The sequence below is a fragment of the Lycorma delicatula genome, chromosome 1, assembly GCF_047948215.1.
Source record: "Lycorma delicatula isolate Av1 chromosome 1, ASM4794821v1, whole genome shotgun sequence".
Lineage (NCBI taxonomy): Eukaryota > Metazoa > Arthropoda > Insecta > Hemiptera > Fulgoridae > Lycorma > Lycorma delicatula.
Window position 1 is genome coordinate 88,816,967 of NC_134455.1, and position 18,394 is coordinate 88,835,360.

At 31.2% G+C, this 18,394-nt stretch overlaps 1 protein-coding gene across 1 annotated transcript in view; it reads left to right on the top strand.

Annotated features, from left to right (window-relative positions):
* The window catches only part of Dhc98D (Dynein heavy chain at 89D), a 392,049-nt gene that overhangs the window by 32,162 nt on the left and 341,493 nt on the right, over nt 1-18,394 (top strand). Inside the window, exons 8-9 of the mRNA XM_075354119.1 lie at nt 7,014-7,253; nt 16,509-16,702. Of these exons, the coding sequence (XP_075210234.1) occupies nt 7,014-7,253; nt 16,509-16,702 (434 nt within the window). The remainder of the gene's footprint in view (nt 1-7,013; nt 7,254-16,508; nt 16,703-18,394) is intronic.

The window sequence follows — 18,394 nt, forward strand, 5'->3', positions numbered from 1 at the left end:
GATTTTGTGTTGAGTAGCATCACATTGGAGAATTGAGTGTCTAAAGGAAGTGTATTAAGTGCCATCTTGTTTACTCTAGCCATCAACAATATTGCTAAATGTGTACAACAACCACCTGTTTCATGTTCTCTGTTTGTTGATTATTTTGCTATATTTATAACATGACCCATTCCACAGCCACAGCTAAGAGACTGCTACAGAACACTATATCTCATCTTCAAACTTGGTCCCAGGTCAGGTCAGGTCAGCTTCAGGTTCTCACCTGAAAAACATGTGTAGTCTTTTCTTGTCTATCAGACCTTTTCATTCCACAGGTCATTCTCAAAGGAGAGCTAATTGCTATCTCTCCTGGCGTTAAATTTTTAGCTTTATTTTTTCAACAGTCGTCTTACATATAAAACAGTTATAAGTGAGATGTTTAAAAATTCTAGACATACTTTGAGTCCTAAGCAACTTATGTTTTTATATTTTTTAGTTTGGATTACGATTGTATTTCCTACTCTTCACTGTGCCATATCATGCTTACAATGCTGGATGTTATACACCACTCTTCTTCATTTTGCCACTGGTGCGAATAAGTGAAGCCCTGTTGCAAACATACTTGTTGATTGTAGTGAGCCATCACTTAGGGCTAGACGGACCGGCTGCTAGCATCTTACTCTGTTCATCTTAGATCATAACAAAATCACCTGGTTCTTAAAGCAGTCCTAGCAAACCCTTATTTCCAACAAATGAGAACCATCCACATAATACAGCATTTTCTGCTGGATCCCTAACCATGTGGGAATCTTGGGTAAGAAACATGCAGATTCTGCTGCTAAAGGTGCATGAAAACAAATGTCTTTCACCATTTGAGTTACTACTACTGATTTTATTAATTCCATTATACATAAACTTTGAAGAAGGTGGCAAGCAGTATACTGTTACAATGGATAATAAACTCCGCCATGCCAAAGATACAGTGCTACCTTTTAGGACTCTTCATGTAGGAAGTGGATTCTCAGGAGAAAGTGGTCCTGTGCTGATTGCGATGATGACATACCAGAATTACTCATGAATACCTGATGTCAGCAGAAAATGCACCACTGTGTGTACAATGTGACTGGTGCTTGACTATGCACCACATCCTTGTGGACTGCATATGTTTGCAGCCTTACGTTGCAAGTTCAAACTATCAAGAGACATTCATCACAACCTAGGAAATAAGAATGTGCTGGACACATATTTTCTTCTAAGAAAGATTCTTCTAAGAAGAATCAATATACTTCATTAGATTTAACCTGCCATAAATTTTTATATTATTTTGTTATTTGTGTTACATATATTATCCTACTTGTTATGTTTCTTTTATTTGTTTTATTCCTATTATTATTTTATTTTCATCATAGTTTTATCCATATTTTACTGATATTTTAATATTTTAGAAGGTGTCTTTTGTTATTATCTTGACCTGGGTGATGATAAAAAACGTTTTTCACAAAAAAAAAAAAAATATATATAAGCATTAAATTTAATCAATGGGTATTTAGATTTAAGTCAACATCTATGCTTCAGTTTTCATTTATTTTTTAATAAATTGCCTAAAAATAAAAAAATACTTCTCATCAATTTGTTTAAAAAATAAACTGAAATATATCCTTTAACAGAAATGATATTATTCTGTTTATTAGTTTATAAATAATATTAATTAGAAAATTTACATACATTATATTCTAATTTAATGTGTACTTAAATTTGTCTCAAATATTAAGCTATTAATACCTTAAAATTTTTTTTGTTCCAATTTCATTTATTTTTCTTTGTTTTTTAATAAGATCATTATTATGAAAAAAAGTGGACTTGTGTCATGTTTTGTCTACAATTTTTACTTTGTTAATGGTTCTCTGAAAAAAATCTTACTATAATTTCCTTTGATTTTGTTATATGTGGAGTAGTAACTTAAAAAGGAAAAAAGGAAAAGCTACTGTTTATGAATCAGATCTATAGTTTTATAAATGCTAAGAAAATGTGGTGTACTTTATAGTTTTATTTATAGTTTATGATTTATTTGTTATACTTTATGGTTTATTTATAGTTTTATAAATGCTAAGAAAATGTGGTGTCATTTTATTTTTGTCATTTATTGAATTGTTTACCATTTGATTAGTCTAAACATTTACGCTTGGATGCTAAGATTGCTTACAGAAGAGTATTAATTTGTTCTCTGACTCTGATATATTACTAGGAAAAAAGAAAAGAATTAGATCATATGGATACCAAATATTAAAAGTGAACTAAAACAGCAGTTCTTACACTAGAGCACAGCACCTTGTTCACTTTATTCACAGTATACATGATTTTGACAAGATCATGTGTACTGTGTACTGTGTTCTGTGTTCTGATAAAGATGTTGAAATTCATGTTTAAAGTCTCAGTAACAAATTCTGCACTTCGTTGGGAAATTTTAACAAAGCTATGTATTCTTTAGAATGAGAAGCTTGATCATTATTATTATGAGAACAAATGGATCACCTCTCTTCAGCCTTAAATTAGTATCCAATGATTTACACCTTCGTAAATTCCTCAGTGATCAAGACTTAGATGATAAATTTGGATTATAAAATAACCAATGATGCAGAAGGCTGGCTGTTTCTGATGAGTATGGTTTTGTTTTATTTGGTCTCAAATAAAAGTAAAAGAAACATAGAATTGAACAGCTAATGAATTTTTGTCTCCAAAACCTAATCTTTACACATAACAAAAATAAAGTTGGCATCCTGCTTTTGTTTCTATACCCATGGCTTTTTTTGTTACATTATTGTTTTGTTTGATTATTCTAACTTTGTCTTTGGTGAAAAAAATAAATGATTGTTTATCTATTTAATCGTAAATTTTTAAGCATACCGTACATTGATGGTAAATTACTGAAAATTTGATTTATTGTTTAATAACTTGGTCTTAATGGATATTTTTTTTGTGAAAAATGTATTACGAACAAATTGAACTCCTGAAGTATATATTCTTGACAATTATAGAAATACTATCCCAAGGTTGGAAAATAGAATGCATAGAAGAGTTTGCTCACAATTTTCTTCAGTTTTAATAAATTATTATTTAGTTTGAGTCAGCTATATTTTAGCTGTAAGCAAGCAATAATAAATTAATGTCTTTATCAATCTATATAGAAACTCAGTTGAATTCCTGCCAAAAAAATGTATATTATGATGCAAGTAATTTCATGGATGATTCTGAAAGATTAAATTTGCCAAAAGGAAGATCATAAATAACCAAATGGAGTGATGAGTTCTATCAGGATATTTAATTTTTAGCTGCTTACCCAGATCAATTAGTATGATATAAACTAAAGATTGTATATGATATTTCAATTTTTACTGTTATATTTAAAGGTTTATTTAAATGGTCTTAAACAATAATAGTGGCAACAATACAAGCACATCCGTATGAAGACTGCTTTGAAAACTAACTTGTTTCCTTCCAGTTAATTCAATTCACCTAACTCAATTATCTGGTCATATTTTTGCCTCTTGTCAAAAAAAAAATGGAGGTAAGCTATTAAAAAATGGAGAATAGGGCCTAGTATCTGAAAAGCAGGAATGTATGCATATTTATAAAGATGCATTCCTCAGATTTTTTTCCAACTTTTGATGAGTAAATCGCAAGAAAGTTTAAGTTTGGTTTCTGAAAATGGGGGAATCCTTCTTAAGGATCAGGAACAGGGTTTTAAAGCAGATTTTTTTTGTAGATCCTTAACCTTCAGTTAATACTTGTAGGAGGTTTTCAAGGATACACAATATGAAGAAGTCCTATGTCCTACAGAAAAAAATTGACTGTTGTAGCAAAAAACATTGTTACAATGGAAAATTACTGATTAACATCCAGATGAACAAAGATCATTCAGTGCCATAAAGACTACTATAATTTATGTCTGGCTCATGGTCTCAACATTTTAAAACAGTTAAAGCACTAGTAGAAATTATAAATTATAAACAGCCTTTATATCTGAAATTAAAATTAAAATTAAAATTACATTCTTTGTGGGACTTCAGTTATGGGCACAATGAGTGGGAGAAGACGTTGAGAATAAGTTTTTTTACATTAAAATAATATATTGTTGTGGAAATATCAGTGCAAAATAGTTATTAGCAGTTGAGAGAAGTTCTTTGGTATCTGAATTGTTTGAACTATGAGATTGATGTCTGGATCCTTATGTCATGTGTTGATATTCCAACTTATCTGCATAAATGTTATACAATGGTTCATATCATTCTCCTGGACTCTTTACATTATTAATACAGCATTGGCAATTCAAACTAGTTTAAACTTTGATCAGAATTCTTATAAGTTTTCAATTGTTTGGTTTTAGTTTGTTTGGTTTTTCTTTTTAAACCTTATCTTAATTTACCTTAATTTTTGCAGTGTACTTATGTATAGAAATTGAAATGGGATATAGAGGGGCTAGAGGGCATAGGTAGAGTAAAAGTGAGTAAAATTATGACAAAGGAAATTACTTAAGGTAAAAGTGAAAATGAACCAGCATAGGAAATGTGGTCAAGGATAAGATCATCTATGAGGGAAGCTGCAGAGGAAGGAATCTGTTTCTATGAAGGCACCCGTGCAAATGAATTTTTGGTAACACAAGAAATGATACTAAAATGGAAAAAAAGGAGAAATTATAAAAAAAATAAGGAGAATACAACAGAGCACTCTTATTGAAAATTGAATAACAAATTAGAGAGACGCATAAAGCTAGGAAAAGGTGGTTAAAAAGAAGAATGTAAAGATGTAGATTAGAAAAGAAAGAGAAGTATGACATGTTGTATAAGAAAGTAAAATAGCCACATGGAGTAGAAGAAATCCTAATTATAAAATGAGAATGATAATAAGAAATAAGGTAAAAGCAGAAAATAAGATAAAGAAACAATGGGAAGAGTATATAGAAAACCTGTATGTAGGAAGAAATTATGGAAGAGGAAAAAGGCCCACCTGTTTTGAGATCTGTAATTATACAAGGTATTAAAGACATGAAGAATAGAAAAGCAACAGGAGTAGATGAACTTCCAGTAGAACTCTTTAGATGTTTAGAAGATGGAGTAGATGAAATACTTCCATTGTGCAATATAATTTATGATACTGGAGTATGGCTGGAAGATTTTGTTAAAACAATAATGATATATATAGATACCTAAAAAGGTTGGAACCAAAAAAATGTGAAGAACATAGAACTATTAGCTTAATACCACATGCTACAAAAATAATGTAGAAAGTTATGAATAGAAGGTTGATTATGATAGTAGAGGAGAATGCTGGGAAAGTACAATTTAGATTCAGAAAGGAACAAGAGAAGCTGTAGAATTGATGAAAATGATTGGAGAGAGATGTTTTAAAAGAGGAAGAGGATTGAGCTTGTGTTTTACAGATATGGAAAAGGCATTTGACACAATATAGTGGGAAAAGTTATTTCAGATTCTGAAAGAAAATAGAGTTGATTGGAAGGATAGAAAACTGATCAGAGAATTATATAGGAAGCAAAAATCAGCTGTGAAAAGAAATGTGAATCTCACAAATTGGTTAGAATTAGGTTGAGGAGTATGACAAGGCTGCTGTTTATCAACACTGTTCAACCTTACGTTGAGGAAATTTTGAAAGAAATATTGGGTGGCCAAAAAGGAGTAAACATAGTTGGAAGAAATATAAGTTTTCAGATTTGCTGACGATCTGCTGATTGTAGCTAAAGACACTCAGATATTACAAGGAATGAAAAAAGCATTGGTAGTAGAGTAAAAATAAATGTTAGGAAAATAAAAGTTATGCAGGTGAATGTGAGGAAAGATAAGGTGTTGTAACAGCAGAAGGAAAAAATGAACAAGTAAAAAGATACAGCTCTTAGGACAGTCCTAACTAAAGACTGGAGGAGTAAGAGATTAAGACAAAAATTACACTGGCAAAGAGAGCCATTTTTTAGAAAGAAAAACCTATTCTGCAGCAACATAGATTTGAAGCTGAAAGAGTTGTTTGTAGTATACTTTTGTATGGCAGTGAAAGATGGACAATGTGAAAAAAGGAAAAAGATAAGATGAAGGCTTTGGAGATGTGGGTTTGGAGGAAGATGGAGAAGATAAAGTGGGTGGCCAGAGCAAGTAACATAGAAGTGTTAAGAAATAAATAATAAATAAATAATCTGATAGTCACCAATATTATTTTATCTTTATTATCAGAAGGAGGAAAGGAAATTGGATTGAGCATATAATTTGAGGAAAAGGAATAATAAATACAGTTCTTGAAGGTTCCATTAAAGGTGAAAAAAGGAAGAGCAAAGAAGAAAGAGGATAAAGCTAATAAATGACATGAACGGTAGTGAAGGTTATCATGAGACAAAAAGGAAGGCATGCGGCTGAAGTATATAGAGGCAGCAGTGGTACCAGGGATCTTAAGTAATTAATTGCTCATTTAGTTGAATGATTTATTTAATATTTATGACTAATGGTTTTTGATATTTACATTTGTTGAATTTTTTATTTAAAAATTTTATTTGTATCTTCATCTTTTTTTGAAAATTTCATAAGTGGTTTTCTTATAGGTCGATTACAGTTTGGCATTATACAGTTTGCTCATGTTTTTCAGTTATTTGTGATTGTTGGCTAATTCATTAAAATTAAAATAGTTCTCTATCTTTAAAATATTTTTGTAGTACTAAAATAATAAAAAATTAAAACTTCGTAAAAGTATCTATTCTTATCCTGTAAAAATACAACTGTATTCGGAAAAATTTTTGTCCGAATATTATTTTTATAAAATTTAACAAAATTGCAAGCTGTACTAACACTAAATTTGTCTTCAATGTGAATTGTTTTACCATGAGATATCTTGTAGAAAGATAAAACACATTTTTTCATGTTTGGCTTTGAAACAGTGAAAATGTGTTGATCAGTAATTTGAGAAGTGTTTTGTTATTGTTGTTTTATATAATATGCCTCTTTTTGGTGGTTTTTATAGTTAACCCTTTTATGTTGCAGCAAGCTGAAGGGGGTGGTCCTTTGGCAGAATATGAATACTGGCGTAAACGGGAGGCTGGCATTAGTTTGGTTGTGGAGCAGTTAAAAAATCCAACAGTGGTTATGATAATGAAGATACTAGAGAAATCTGAAACTAGACGAGGAAAAACCTTTATTGCTTTTCATAATGATGTTTTAAAATGTTATATTGAAGCTCGTGACAATGTAGAATTTTTGCTGACTATTGAAAATTATTTTAAGGTAAATTATGTTTTGCATTTTAATTTTAAGAATTTTTATAGTCTGTGAAATTCAATTTAAGATTAAGAAGTATTTAAGAAATTTTATATAAAAATTTTTCACACTTTACAAATTTTTGTCTGGAATTAAACAGAAATTTTTGTAGTAATGCGAGATACTTGTATTTATATCCATTATAACTTGAACTAGAAAAATACAGGAATAATGTATTACTCTTATTCTATACTGTGACTTCACATTATTTCTGTATGTAAGAAATCCCTACAGTATTATAAAATTTATTTGCATAAGATTTTAGCGCTACTTATTTTTTATAAAACCATATCACCTTTTTATGAAATCTCAACCATCTTATCCTGTTTTTTGATCACTTGTATATAAGCTATCAGTTACATACTTATTAATTTGTGAATTTTTCAGGTTTATCTGTTGTATTTGTGATTGTATCATACAAATCAGATTTATAGGAGTTCAATTAATGATCTTTATGATGTTATGTAATGCTTTTGACATTTTGTTACTGTTTGTAATATTTATAAGCAAATATTTACTGGTTTTGGTCCAAAATTATGTTTCTTAAAACTAAATAATACTTAAGGAAGTGGCAAGTAGTATTATCTCTAAATTTTTTATGTTTTGTTCAGATTTATTAGTGTTTTATGACCCATAAATCTTATAACAATTTTATCAAACATGGCCCATTGGCGTTGTTTGAAAAAATTATATTTAAAATATGTATGTATGGGTAAGTGTGGTTTTTATAGATTATTATTATTGTAAAGCTTATGTTATTGATTCGACGATTACTTGTTTATGGATTTATTTTGAAATTTTAATGAAGCACACTTTTTAGAATTTGTCTTTGTAAAACTATTGCGCTAAAAAAAAATTTGCTAATTAAATATAAAAAACTTTTCAATTTGGTAAACTAACATATTCTCCCAATGTTTACACAAAATTTTCTAGTTTCTGTTTTTTCCTATTTTTTAAAAAATGTTTTAACAATTTAAAAATATGTTGATATTACAAATGAAAAACACAGAAAAAAGGGGTGTGTATATATTAATATCTAATGAAAGTATAATATTTTGTAATGCGAATTTTGTTAGGTGATTTAAAAAGGACTTCACAAATTTAAAAGCATATAAAAATTTATTTAGATAACTTAGAGATTCAGTGAGGTCTCATTTCATAGCAAAAAACATCAAGTTTTGACTCTCATACTTTATTAGTACCAAATTTAGCCACTAGCACTGTGACCAGTGTTATTAAAAATGTTACCATGTTTAGACAATGTAATTTTTAGTGATGAATCAACGTTTCATGCCAGTGGCTAGGTGAACACCCATAACTGCCAAATATGAGATAGTGAAAACGCTCACAAAACTTTGCAGCGCATTTGTGATAGCCCTAAGGTTAATGTTTTTTGTGCCTTAAGCAAACCGTATGGCTCGTTCTTCTTCCAGGAAGTAACCATAAATGGTATAGTTTATCTGGATATGCTTCAGAATTTTCTAATTTCGCAGTTAGACAATGATGACCAAGATGGACGCCATTAATATCAGCAAGACAGGATACCATCTTACTAGCACCTGGAAGTGGCCACTTCACCCCCTGGATTTGACCCCACTAGATTTTTTTTCTTGTGGGGTTTCATTAAAGATTGGGTTTATGTACCACCTTTGCCTGCTGATCTTGTGAGTTAAGACTTTGATTTAACGGCGCAGCTTTAGAGATAACGCCTGACTTGCTTGCTACAGTCTGGAATGAAATAGACTTCAGGTGGGATGTATGTCGCATTACAGATGAAAGTGATATCGAACCGAAATGAATGTTGTGCTTTTCTATGTTGTCTTTGTTTTCATGCCAAAACCTGATGTGTTTTTCTATGAAAAGAGACTTCAATAAATTTTTATCTCAATAAATTTTTAAAGTTGTGAAGTCCTTCTTGAATCACCTGTATGAGGTCTGGTAAAGTATACAGATTGGTTGGACAAGGGCTGACATTATAAACTGTTGCACATATAAAAAAAATGGATTACATAATTTTTTCAAAAATTTTGTGAAACAAATATGTATGCTTAAAGCATACAGACTACAGTTTCTGGAAAGAATTGTGTGAATTGTACATAAGTTAGTGAGAGAATAAATGTTTTAAAGTTAACCATGAATGTATTGAGAGTAATGAATGATCTTTTAGAACTTCAACCAGAAATACTGAAAATCACATGAAACTTAAATATACTGCTGAGTTGGAAAATTGCTGAATCATTATTTTCATTTATATTAAAGGTTTATATTTAATAAATCTTTAAGGTTAATCTTGGTTCGATTAATTTTTAAGGATGTTTTAGGAATGAGAAACGGTTACTAAGATCATTCTTTGCTAACCAGAATCAGCTAAGGTCACTAATATAAAAAACATGCTTGAGCCTAGGTAACTAATATAAAAAAACAATGAACATTTTTTAAAAACAATTATTACTGGTGATGAATTGAGGTTCAAAGATATGATCCTGAAACTGAAGTCCTATTTTTACATTGAAAGACCCAAAATTCTCTTGAACCCAAAAACAAGCACAGCATAGCTGCACCAATGACAAGATAGATGATGATCTTGATTTTTTTTACTTCCTTGTACGAAGTAAAGGAAGTATTGTGATCATGAAAAATTTTGGTTTTCAGATTTCAACGGAAATATCCATTTTGACCACCCCTGAATCCATTTTGATTAGTTTTGGTGTGATGTCTGTACATACGTATGTATGTATGCATGTCTGTGTGCGGGGGGGGGGGGGGTAATGCAAAAATTGGATTTTGCAATTTTTCTTAACTGCTATAATAAGCTCTCATTGAAAGCTTTTCAACAATATATCATAAGTGGTACTTTTCATTGGTTCCAGTGTTATAGCCAAATGAAATTTTAATGAACTATTTGGGTCTTGGAAAGGAAGGCGCATCGGTTCAAATCTGGTTTAATCTCCTTTTTTTAATTTACTTTTTTAACTTTTTTTTTTAATTTAAATATATTGCTTTATTAATTAATCGGTGTAAAAGAAGTTTTCCAATAAATAACACTGATAAATATAATTTTTGTTTCCTAACATGCGATATGTGATTTTAGTCTTGTTTTATGATGCTGGAAACAAACTGAACTCAGAATCTTTCTATCACCCACCTTTTCTGAAAAATTTTTGAATACTAATTAAAGGAGTTTTTCATTTTTCAATGTAGTTAGCATTTTAAGCTCCTATATTGTACTTAGTTAATTCATTTTTTATTGTTTAAGTTTGTTAACATATTTGTAAGATATAAATAAACAATACTAGACAAAGAATTAAATCATATCATAGTCACATATTATATCATATCTAATACTGAAGAGTGAGCCTTCATGGACAAGATTAATCATGTCTGTGCAGGTCAAAACATGTAGATGAAAACACAGTTGTGTTGTTTGTATTAAGCACTGAGTTTAGGAATAAATTAATTTTGTTCAGTTTTATTGATACCTTCAGTGTCATAATGCCTCTAAATTGTGTAAATGATGAGGATGCCTTTTGTTATTTATGTGGTGAGTTTACTGTAAAATCAAATAGAAAAAAACATTCCACCTTTAATTAAAAAAGCATATCATTTGTATTTTCAATGTAAAATTGGACATCAGAGTAAGACGTGGGCTCCTCATATAATATACACTAATTGTTCTGAATATTTAAGAGGATGGCTGAAAGGTACACGGAAACCTATGGTTTGGCGTGAACCAAAGGATCATGTAACCAATTGTTACTTTTGTTTAATAAATGTGTCTGGAATTTCTGAAAAATCTAAACATACTGTAAAATATCCTTCATTGTAATCTGCAATCAGGCTTGTACCTCATAGTGTAATTATTCCAGTTCCTGAGCCACCTGTGAATGTGTGTTTCGAAAGCAGTGATGAAGAATCAGTCAGTACTGAAGAAGACAACAATGATTTTGATTTTGAGTTATCTTCCAATAAGCCACATCTTATATCACAAGATGAATTAAATGACTTGCTTAGGGATTTAAATCTATCAAAAAATCAATCTGATCTGTCAGGATAAAGACTGCATGCAAGGTTGGAATTTACTTCAAAAAATTACAAAAATTTCAGGCTTTCGAAGCAGACAAAAACAGCTTTCTTAGTACTTTATTGATGAAACTAATTTGGTTTACTGTACAATTATTGATGAGCTTATGTTGCACTTAAGACAAATTCATAAACCTGAGGACTGGTGCCTTATCATAGATTTGTCCAAGTATAGTTTAAAAGTGGTTCTACCACACAACTGTAACAAATATTCTTTGATACAAATCGCTTATGGTATTAATTTGAAAGAGACATATGATGTGATGAAAGACATTCTTGAAAAAATAAATTATAAAAAACATAACTTGAACATATGTGGTAATTTGAATGTTATAGCTATTTTGTTAGGCATGCAATTAGGCTGTACTAAGTACATGTGTTTTCTTTGCGAATGGGACAGCCAAGCTAGGGATAAACATTATGTTACCAAAGAATGAAAGAAACAAGACAACTACTACAAACTGGAAAAATATTATTCATGAGCCCTTAGTTGAACTCAAAAAAATATTTTTACCCCTCTTTCAATATCAAGCTAGGACTAATGAAAAATTTTGTAAAAGCTATGAAGAAGGATAGTTCCAGATTTTTCTACATCAGGCTGAAATTTCCAAATGTAAGTGAAGGAAAAATTAAAGAAGGAATATTTGTTGGTTCTCAAATAAGAGAGTTGGTCAAAGATGATGTATTTAATTCAATGTTCAATAATGTAGAAAGTGCAGCTTGGGCTTCATTTAAAGATATTTGCTACAATTTTTTTTGCAAACAAAAATTCTACAATTACCACAGTATTGTTAATCAGCTTCTTATTTCATACAGAGCTATGGGGTGTAATATGCCTTTGAAAATACATTTCCTCCACTCACATCTGGATTTTTTCCTGGTGAACATTTCCACCAAGACATTTCGGTGATGGAAAGCCGCCATAAAGGGAAATTGAATATGAGCATGCTAGCCAGTTACTGTTGGACATTAATTTGGGGTGTGCCTGAAGCTATTTATAAAAGAAGAGTATCAGCAAAATCATTCTTACACAGAGATGGCTATGAAAAATTAAAAATTTTATAAATTTTAACTATATTTTCCCTTAATTTTTTTTTGAAGTGTAATTTATTTAAAACTAAGGATGATAGAAAAATTGTATTTATAGTTCTTAGTAATGCAAAACAGGAATTCAAGAAATGGTATCACACTGAGAGAAATATTAAATTTTTTTTTGTTTTTCAGTAATTATTCAATAATAAAAAAAGATGAAAAAAAATCAGAAGTTAGTCGTGAAATAAAATTTTGTGTTTTTAAAAATGTGTATATGTAATTTAATAGGCATTATTAACAAATGTGAATATGTAATAGATTTGGTAAAACATCTGATTATTTAATATTAATTGAAAATTATAATTTAGAATCGTATATTTTTGGATTTTCAAGTTTAATTTCTGGTCAATTTTATTTAATTATTCTGGGATTTCTGTTTAATTTTATCTATATTAAAGTTACTACAGAGTGACTGAAAAATAGACCCTCATGAGAACAACATATACATGCCTGATTTTTAATAAATTGGAAAAAATGCTTATCTTTTAGTTAATTACTTCTCTGATATTGTCAGACAGTATTCTCTCTAAGCTGGAGTTGATCATTATTTTGTTTATTTATTTTCTGTTGCTAATCATTTAATCGCTTTTTGGTTTGATATAATTCTTCTCATCTTAATTTGTGCAAACTTTATTCATCATTCTCTCTTAATCTTTTTATTCTTTCCTTGGTCTAACGTTTTCTTCCTCTTTATATTTATTACTTTCTTTTAATCTTTTTATTCTTACTCACTCACTCACTCACTCACACACACACACACTCACACACTCACTCACTCTCACACACACACACACACACACACACACACACACACACACACACACACACACACTCACTCACTCACTCACTCACTCACTCACTCACTCACTCACACACACACACTCACTCACACACACACACACACACACACACACACACACACACTCACTCACTCACTCACTCACACACACACTCACTCACTCACTCACACACACACTCACACACATACTCACACACTCACACACACACACTCACACACACACACTCACACACACACACACACACACACACACTCACACACACTCACACTCACACAACTCACTCACACTCACACACACTCACACTCACACTCACACACACTCACACTCACACACACTCACTCACACTCACACACACACTCACGCACACACTCACACACACACACACACTCACACACACACTCACTCACACACACTCACTCACACACACATACTCACACACACACATACTCACTCACACACACTCACTCACACACACATACTCACACACACATACTCACACACACACACACACACACACACACTCACACACACTCACACACACACACACTCACACACACACTCACACACACACACACTCACACACACACTCACACACACACACACACTCACTCACACACTCACACACACACACACACTCACACACACACACATACACACACTCACACACACACTCACACACACACTCACACACACACTCACACACACACTCACACACACACACTCACACACTCGCACACTCACACACTCACTCACACTCACACACTCACTCACACTCACACACTCACTCACACTCACACACTCACTCACACTCACACACTCACACACACTCACACACACACTCTCTCACACACACACACTCACACACACACACACTCTCACACACACACACACATACACTCACTCACACACACACATACACTCACTCACACACACACACACACTCACACACACACACTCACTCACACACTTACTCACACACTCATACTCACACACTCACACACTCACACACTCACACACTCATACTCATACTCATACTCACACACTCACACACTCACTTCTTTTTGTTACTGTACTAATATCTCAAAAACAAAAGTATAAAACTGTTTATGACATGCAATGATTGTAACGACATTTATGTTGGGAAAACTAGTAGATCATTTAGGGCAAGGGTTGCAGAACATTTTAGATCTTATAAAAACACTAAGGTAGGGTTCTCCAATGTTGCAGACCATTTAATAATCAATAAACATTCAATCACAGATTCGGATACAAATTTAGTAGAAGTGTAAAAGAGTGTGATAAAAAAAAATAAATAAATATTTTGGAAAAATATTATATATAAAAGTATAAAAGTATAGGCAAAAGTTGAATTTGATTAATGTACAGACAGAATTTGATAATAACTTTCTTATCAAAACTGACTTAGATAGCAGCACATTTGTAATAAACGTAAATAAGTTCAGTACAGTACTGTATGTGTGGCTAGCCACACATTTTTAATTTTTTAACTTATAATTTTAATGTTTGAATTTAATATGTGATTTGAGAAAAAATGTTTTAACTGATGATGAGGAAAACCTCAAAAGCGCTATTAAAAAATAATAAGCATAAGGTAAGAAGCATTAATAGATTCTGTATGCTTGGTGGTAAACTGTTTTTATACTTTTGTATTTGATATATATTAGCCTCCATTCATACAAAATTGCCAGTATTTTTAGTTCAGAAAATAACTTGTTGCTTTTATAACCATAACAAGATATGAAAGATGCGTTAGATATAATATGTAGTGGATATTAACAATGATAAGAAAATTTTCTACATAAAAGGCATAAAAGCTTTAAACATAATATTTGTGAACAAAATTAAGTTTATAAACAACTAAATTTGACTAACACAACACATAAACGATAAAATGTAACAATTCAAAATATTATTTAATAATATATTAAATGGATTTACCAACTGTCTCAAGAACAAAGCCATTAAGAATCTCCAGCATCTCTAATTTAGGAGGTGAAAAATATTTTAAAAGATTTTCCAGAAACAAATTTCTACCACATGAGAAAGTAAGCCACATTTTCAATTAGTTTTTTAAAATTGTGTAAACATTTTTGTGATAGGTATGCAGGCTAGGCCTAGGTGAAATGATGTCCTGTTGAGTAAACAGAATAAAATTTAATTACTTTGATGCTGTGCTTCATTTTAGTGAGTGCAATGCTAACTCTTCAAATGTCAGCAAAAGTTACAGTTCACCTACAATCCTGCACAATTGCTCCTCCCACAAAGCCAACTGACCACCAACATTTCACCACAGAGGCATGGCCCCCACCACACTGTGGGCCATCTTTATAAGCAAGATACTAGTACTGAGAGAGTATTCTCTCTCTGATCACCAGCAAGAGCAGGTCAAAAAGAAGTTCCCTGGCTGGTCCAATGTGGGACTGACGGATGCCAACATTCCTGTCAGAGCAGCAGGACTGGCAGACCCTGCAAGAGAACCGCTGGGTGCAGATTGCAAGTTTCCATCCAGCTTGCTGGTTTAAAGCGCTCTGGACAACAGGCTGACCAATGGGCCTACCAGCAGGAGTCAGCCCAATATGGGATTGCTTGAAAGAACTGCCTCTATTGCACCGGTGCAAGAAGACCAATACCAACACAACACTGTGGGGCTCTGGGGGGGGGGGCACTACTACTAGGATGTAGTGGGGACCTAACTGTTGCTAAGAGGAAGCTTGGGTCTGATTCCAGTGTACAAGCTGCAACTGCTTGACTACAACTGAGCCAACATCTCTGTAACTAGACTCAACAGCCCTTCACAGGGCTACCACAAAGTTATAAGCTGCCAAATGCCATCAGAGCAGTCTGGCAATATAAAAAAAAAAAAATACTGTGTTATTTTAATGAGGTGGTAAAAAGTATTTGAAATTATTTAATAGTTTGAAGGACCTGGGGTTTTCACCTACTGAGATTTCTGATGAACAATAAGTTTATATAAGGTTCTTCTATAACTATCAACATATTTTATGTTGTAATTTTTTAATTTAATGTTTAACCAGTATCTGTTCATGACTATTAGTTTCCCGTTTTAAATTTTGTATGAATGATTCTCTTTTCTCAGTTTTCTGTGAGTTTCTATATATACCTGGCAATTGGGAATAATTTTGTTAGGAATTTGTTTACAGTATCGCCTGTGGATCTGGGTAACTAGTTTACTTGAGTTTATGTAAAGTATATGTTAATTATTTTGCAGGTTTTAACAATGTCTGATGAGTTGCAGCCTATTACTGACTGTATACCAGATTTATTACATGGTTTACATATGATATGGATATTATGCAGATATTATTCTGTTGATCAAAATATGTTGAATTTATTAGAAAGAATTAAAATGATATTATGTAGTCAAGTTACTACTACGCTAGATATTACAGTTTTATTTAAAAGGTAAATAACTTGTATTTATTTTAAAATTGGTTTATTTTGAAATATTTTTTATTTATTCTGTGTAAGTTTTCCGTTCTGCACTGTAGACTGAAACAAAAAATGGTCTATCTGATAGTTGTGTTTTCATGAGAGGCATGATAAATAATTTTGTCCCTAAATGAATTATATATTTAAAATTGGTGCTTTTTATATGAATGATTTATTTATAACATTTTTACTGTTATTTAAAATAACGTAGAAAGTGAAAATTTTGTCAGTAGTGAAAATAATATATGAAGATTATCTGAAAACTAGTACCCCACTTCATGATAAAAAACAATCACTAAATCTGTAAGAAACACCTCATACTGATTTTTCTGTACACAAGATGAAAATTGGCAGTTTCATGAATAATGGTCGGAGAACAGATGAAACATGTTTCACTCTTCTCATCACAAATGTAACATGTGATCATGTTTGATGATCGTCAGTACAATGCATTAAACTGTAATGACTGACAAATGCACTGTTTGTTCATCATCGTGGATGTTCTCTTTTTCAGAATTAAAATCTTGACATCATTGCTACAACCCTACATATTTCATCCATCAGATCTTCATAAACTTCTTTGATTGTGGGTATCTCACAGTCACATATTTCTTGCATTAAGAAATGAATCATCTTGCTTCACACATGTTGCAGAACAATAAAAATATAAAGAATACAATGAGAACTTGCATAAACTAAGTAGAAATGTGACTAAATAATTATAGTATAGGAATAGGCATGGTCAGGCCATCTGCATAATAAGGATGTATTATGAGCAGGTATTATTTATTCATTGGATAAATAATTCTTTTCATAGAATTTTTAAGAAAAACTCACTAGATTTTAATTATATTTTAGTTGTTTTTCCATACCAGAAAAATGTTCTAATAAAAATAAATGTCTCTAATAATGACTGTAACTGTCAATAAAAGTAGCTAATGTGTAGAATAAAAATAAATGTCTAATAATGACTGTAACTGTCAATAAAAGTAGCTAATGTGTAGTTAGCTGAATACCAGGTGAGCTAAAAATCAGTTCTGCAATTACTAATGGGAAAACAGTTAATAAAAAGATTTAATAAAAAAAAAACAATTTATTAATTGTTTAATGCATATCAGAAGTGTTCAAAGCATCATTATGTTGCCCTTCAATTTTCCTTTAATTTTAAAATAATTAACTAGTTTTCAATTGACAGTTTAAAATGGTTCTGGTCATTTGGATTTGAAACCAATTCTTTTTGTGATGATTCTTGCAACAAAAATTGCAAGTGTCAAATCACTTAGTTATTTTTACTATTTTCAAATTTTATGTTAAGCTTATGTAAATTTTGATGTACTCTGGCGCTATAGAAAATTTCACATGAAATTCTTCATGGAGGGCAGCAGTATTCTTATTACTTTTTCACCAACACTTATGTAGAAGACGAGTTCTTGTTTTGTTTACTTTAATATTAAAAAACACTCTTACTCTCATTGCAGATGCAAAAATGTAATGAACAATTGAATAATTATATCAATTGCAAAACAAAAATTTCTCTAACCAGAATTTAATTTTTTTTTGTAGATAAATTAAATTTTAATGGGTTTCTGTTTGTGAATTTCTTTTTATTAAATATTGAAAGTTATATGATGTTTGGTTTTTTTCAGTAATTAATAGTATATATTT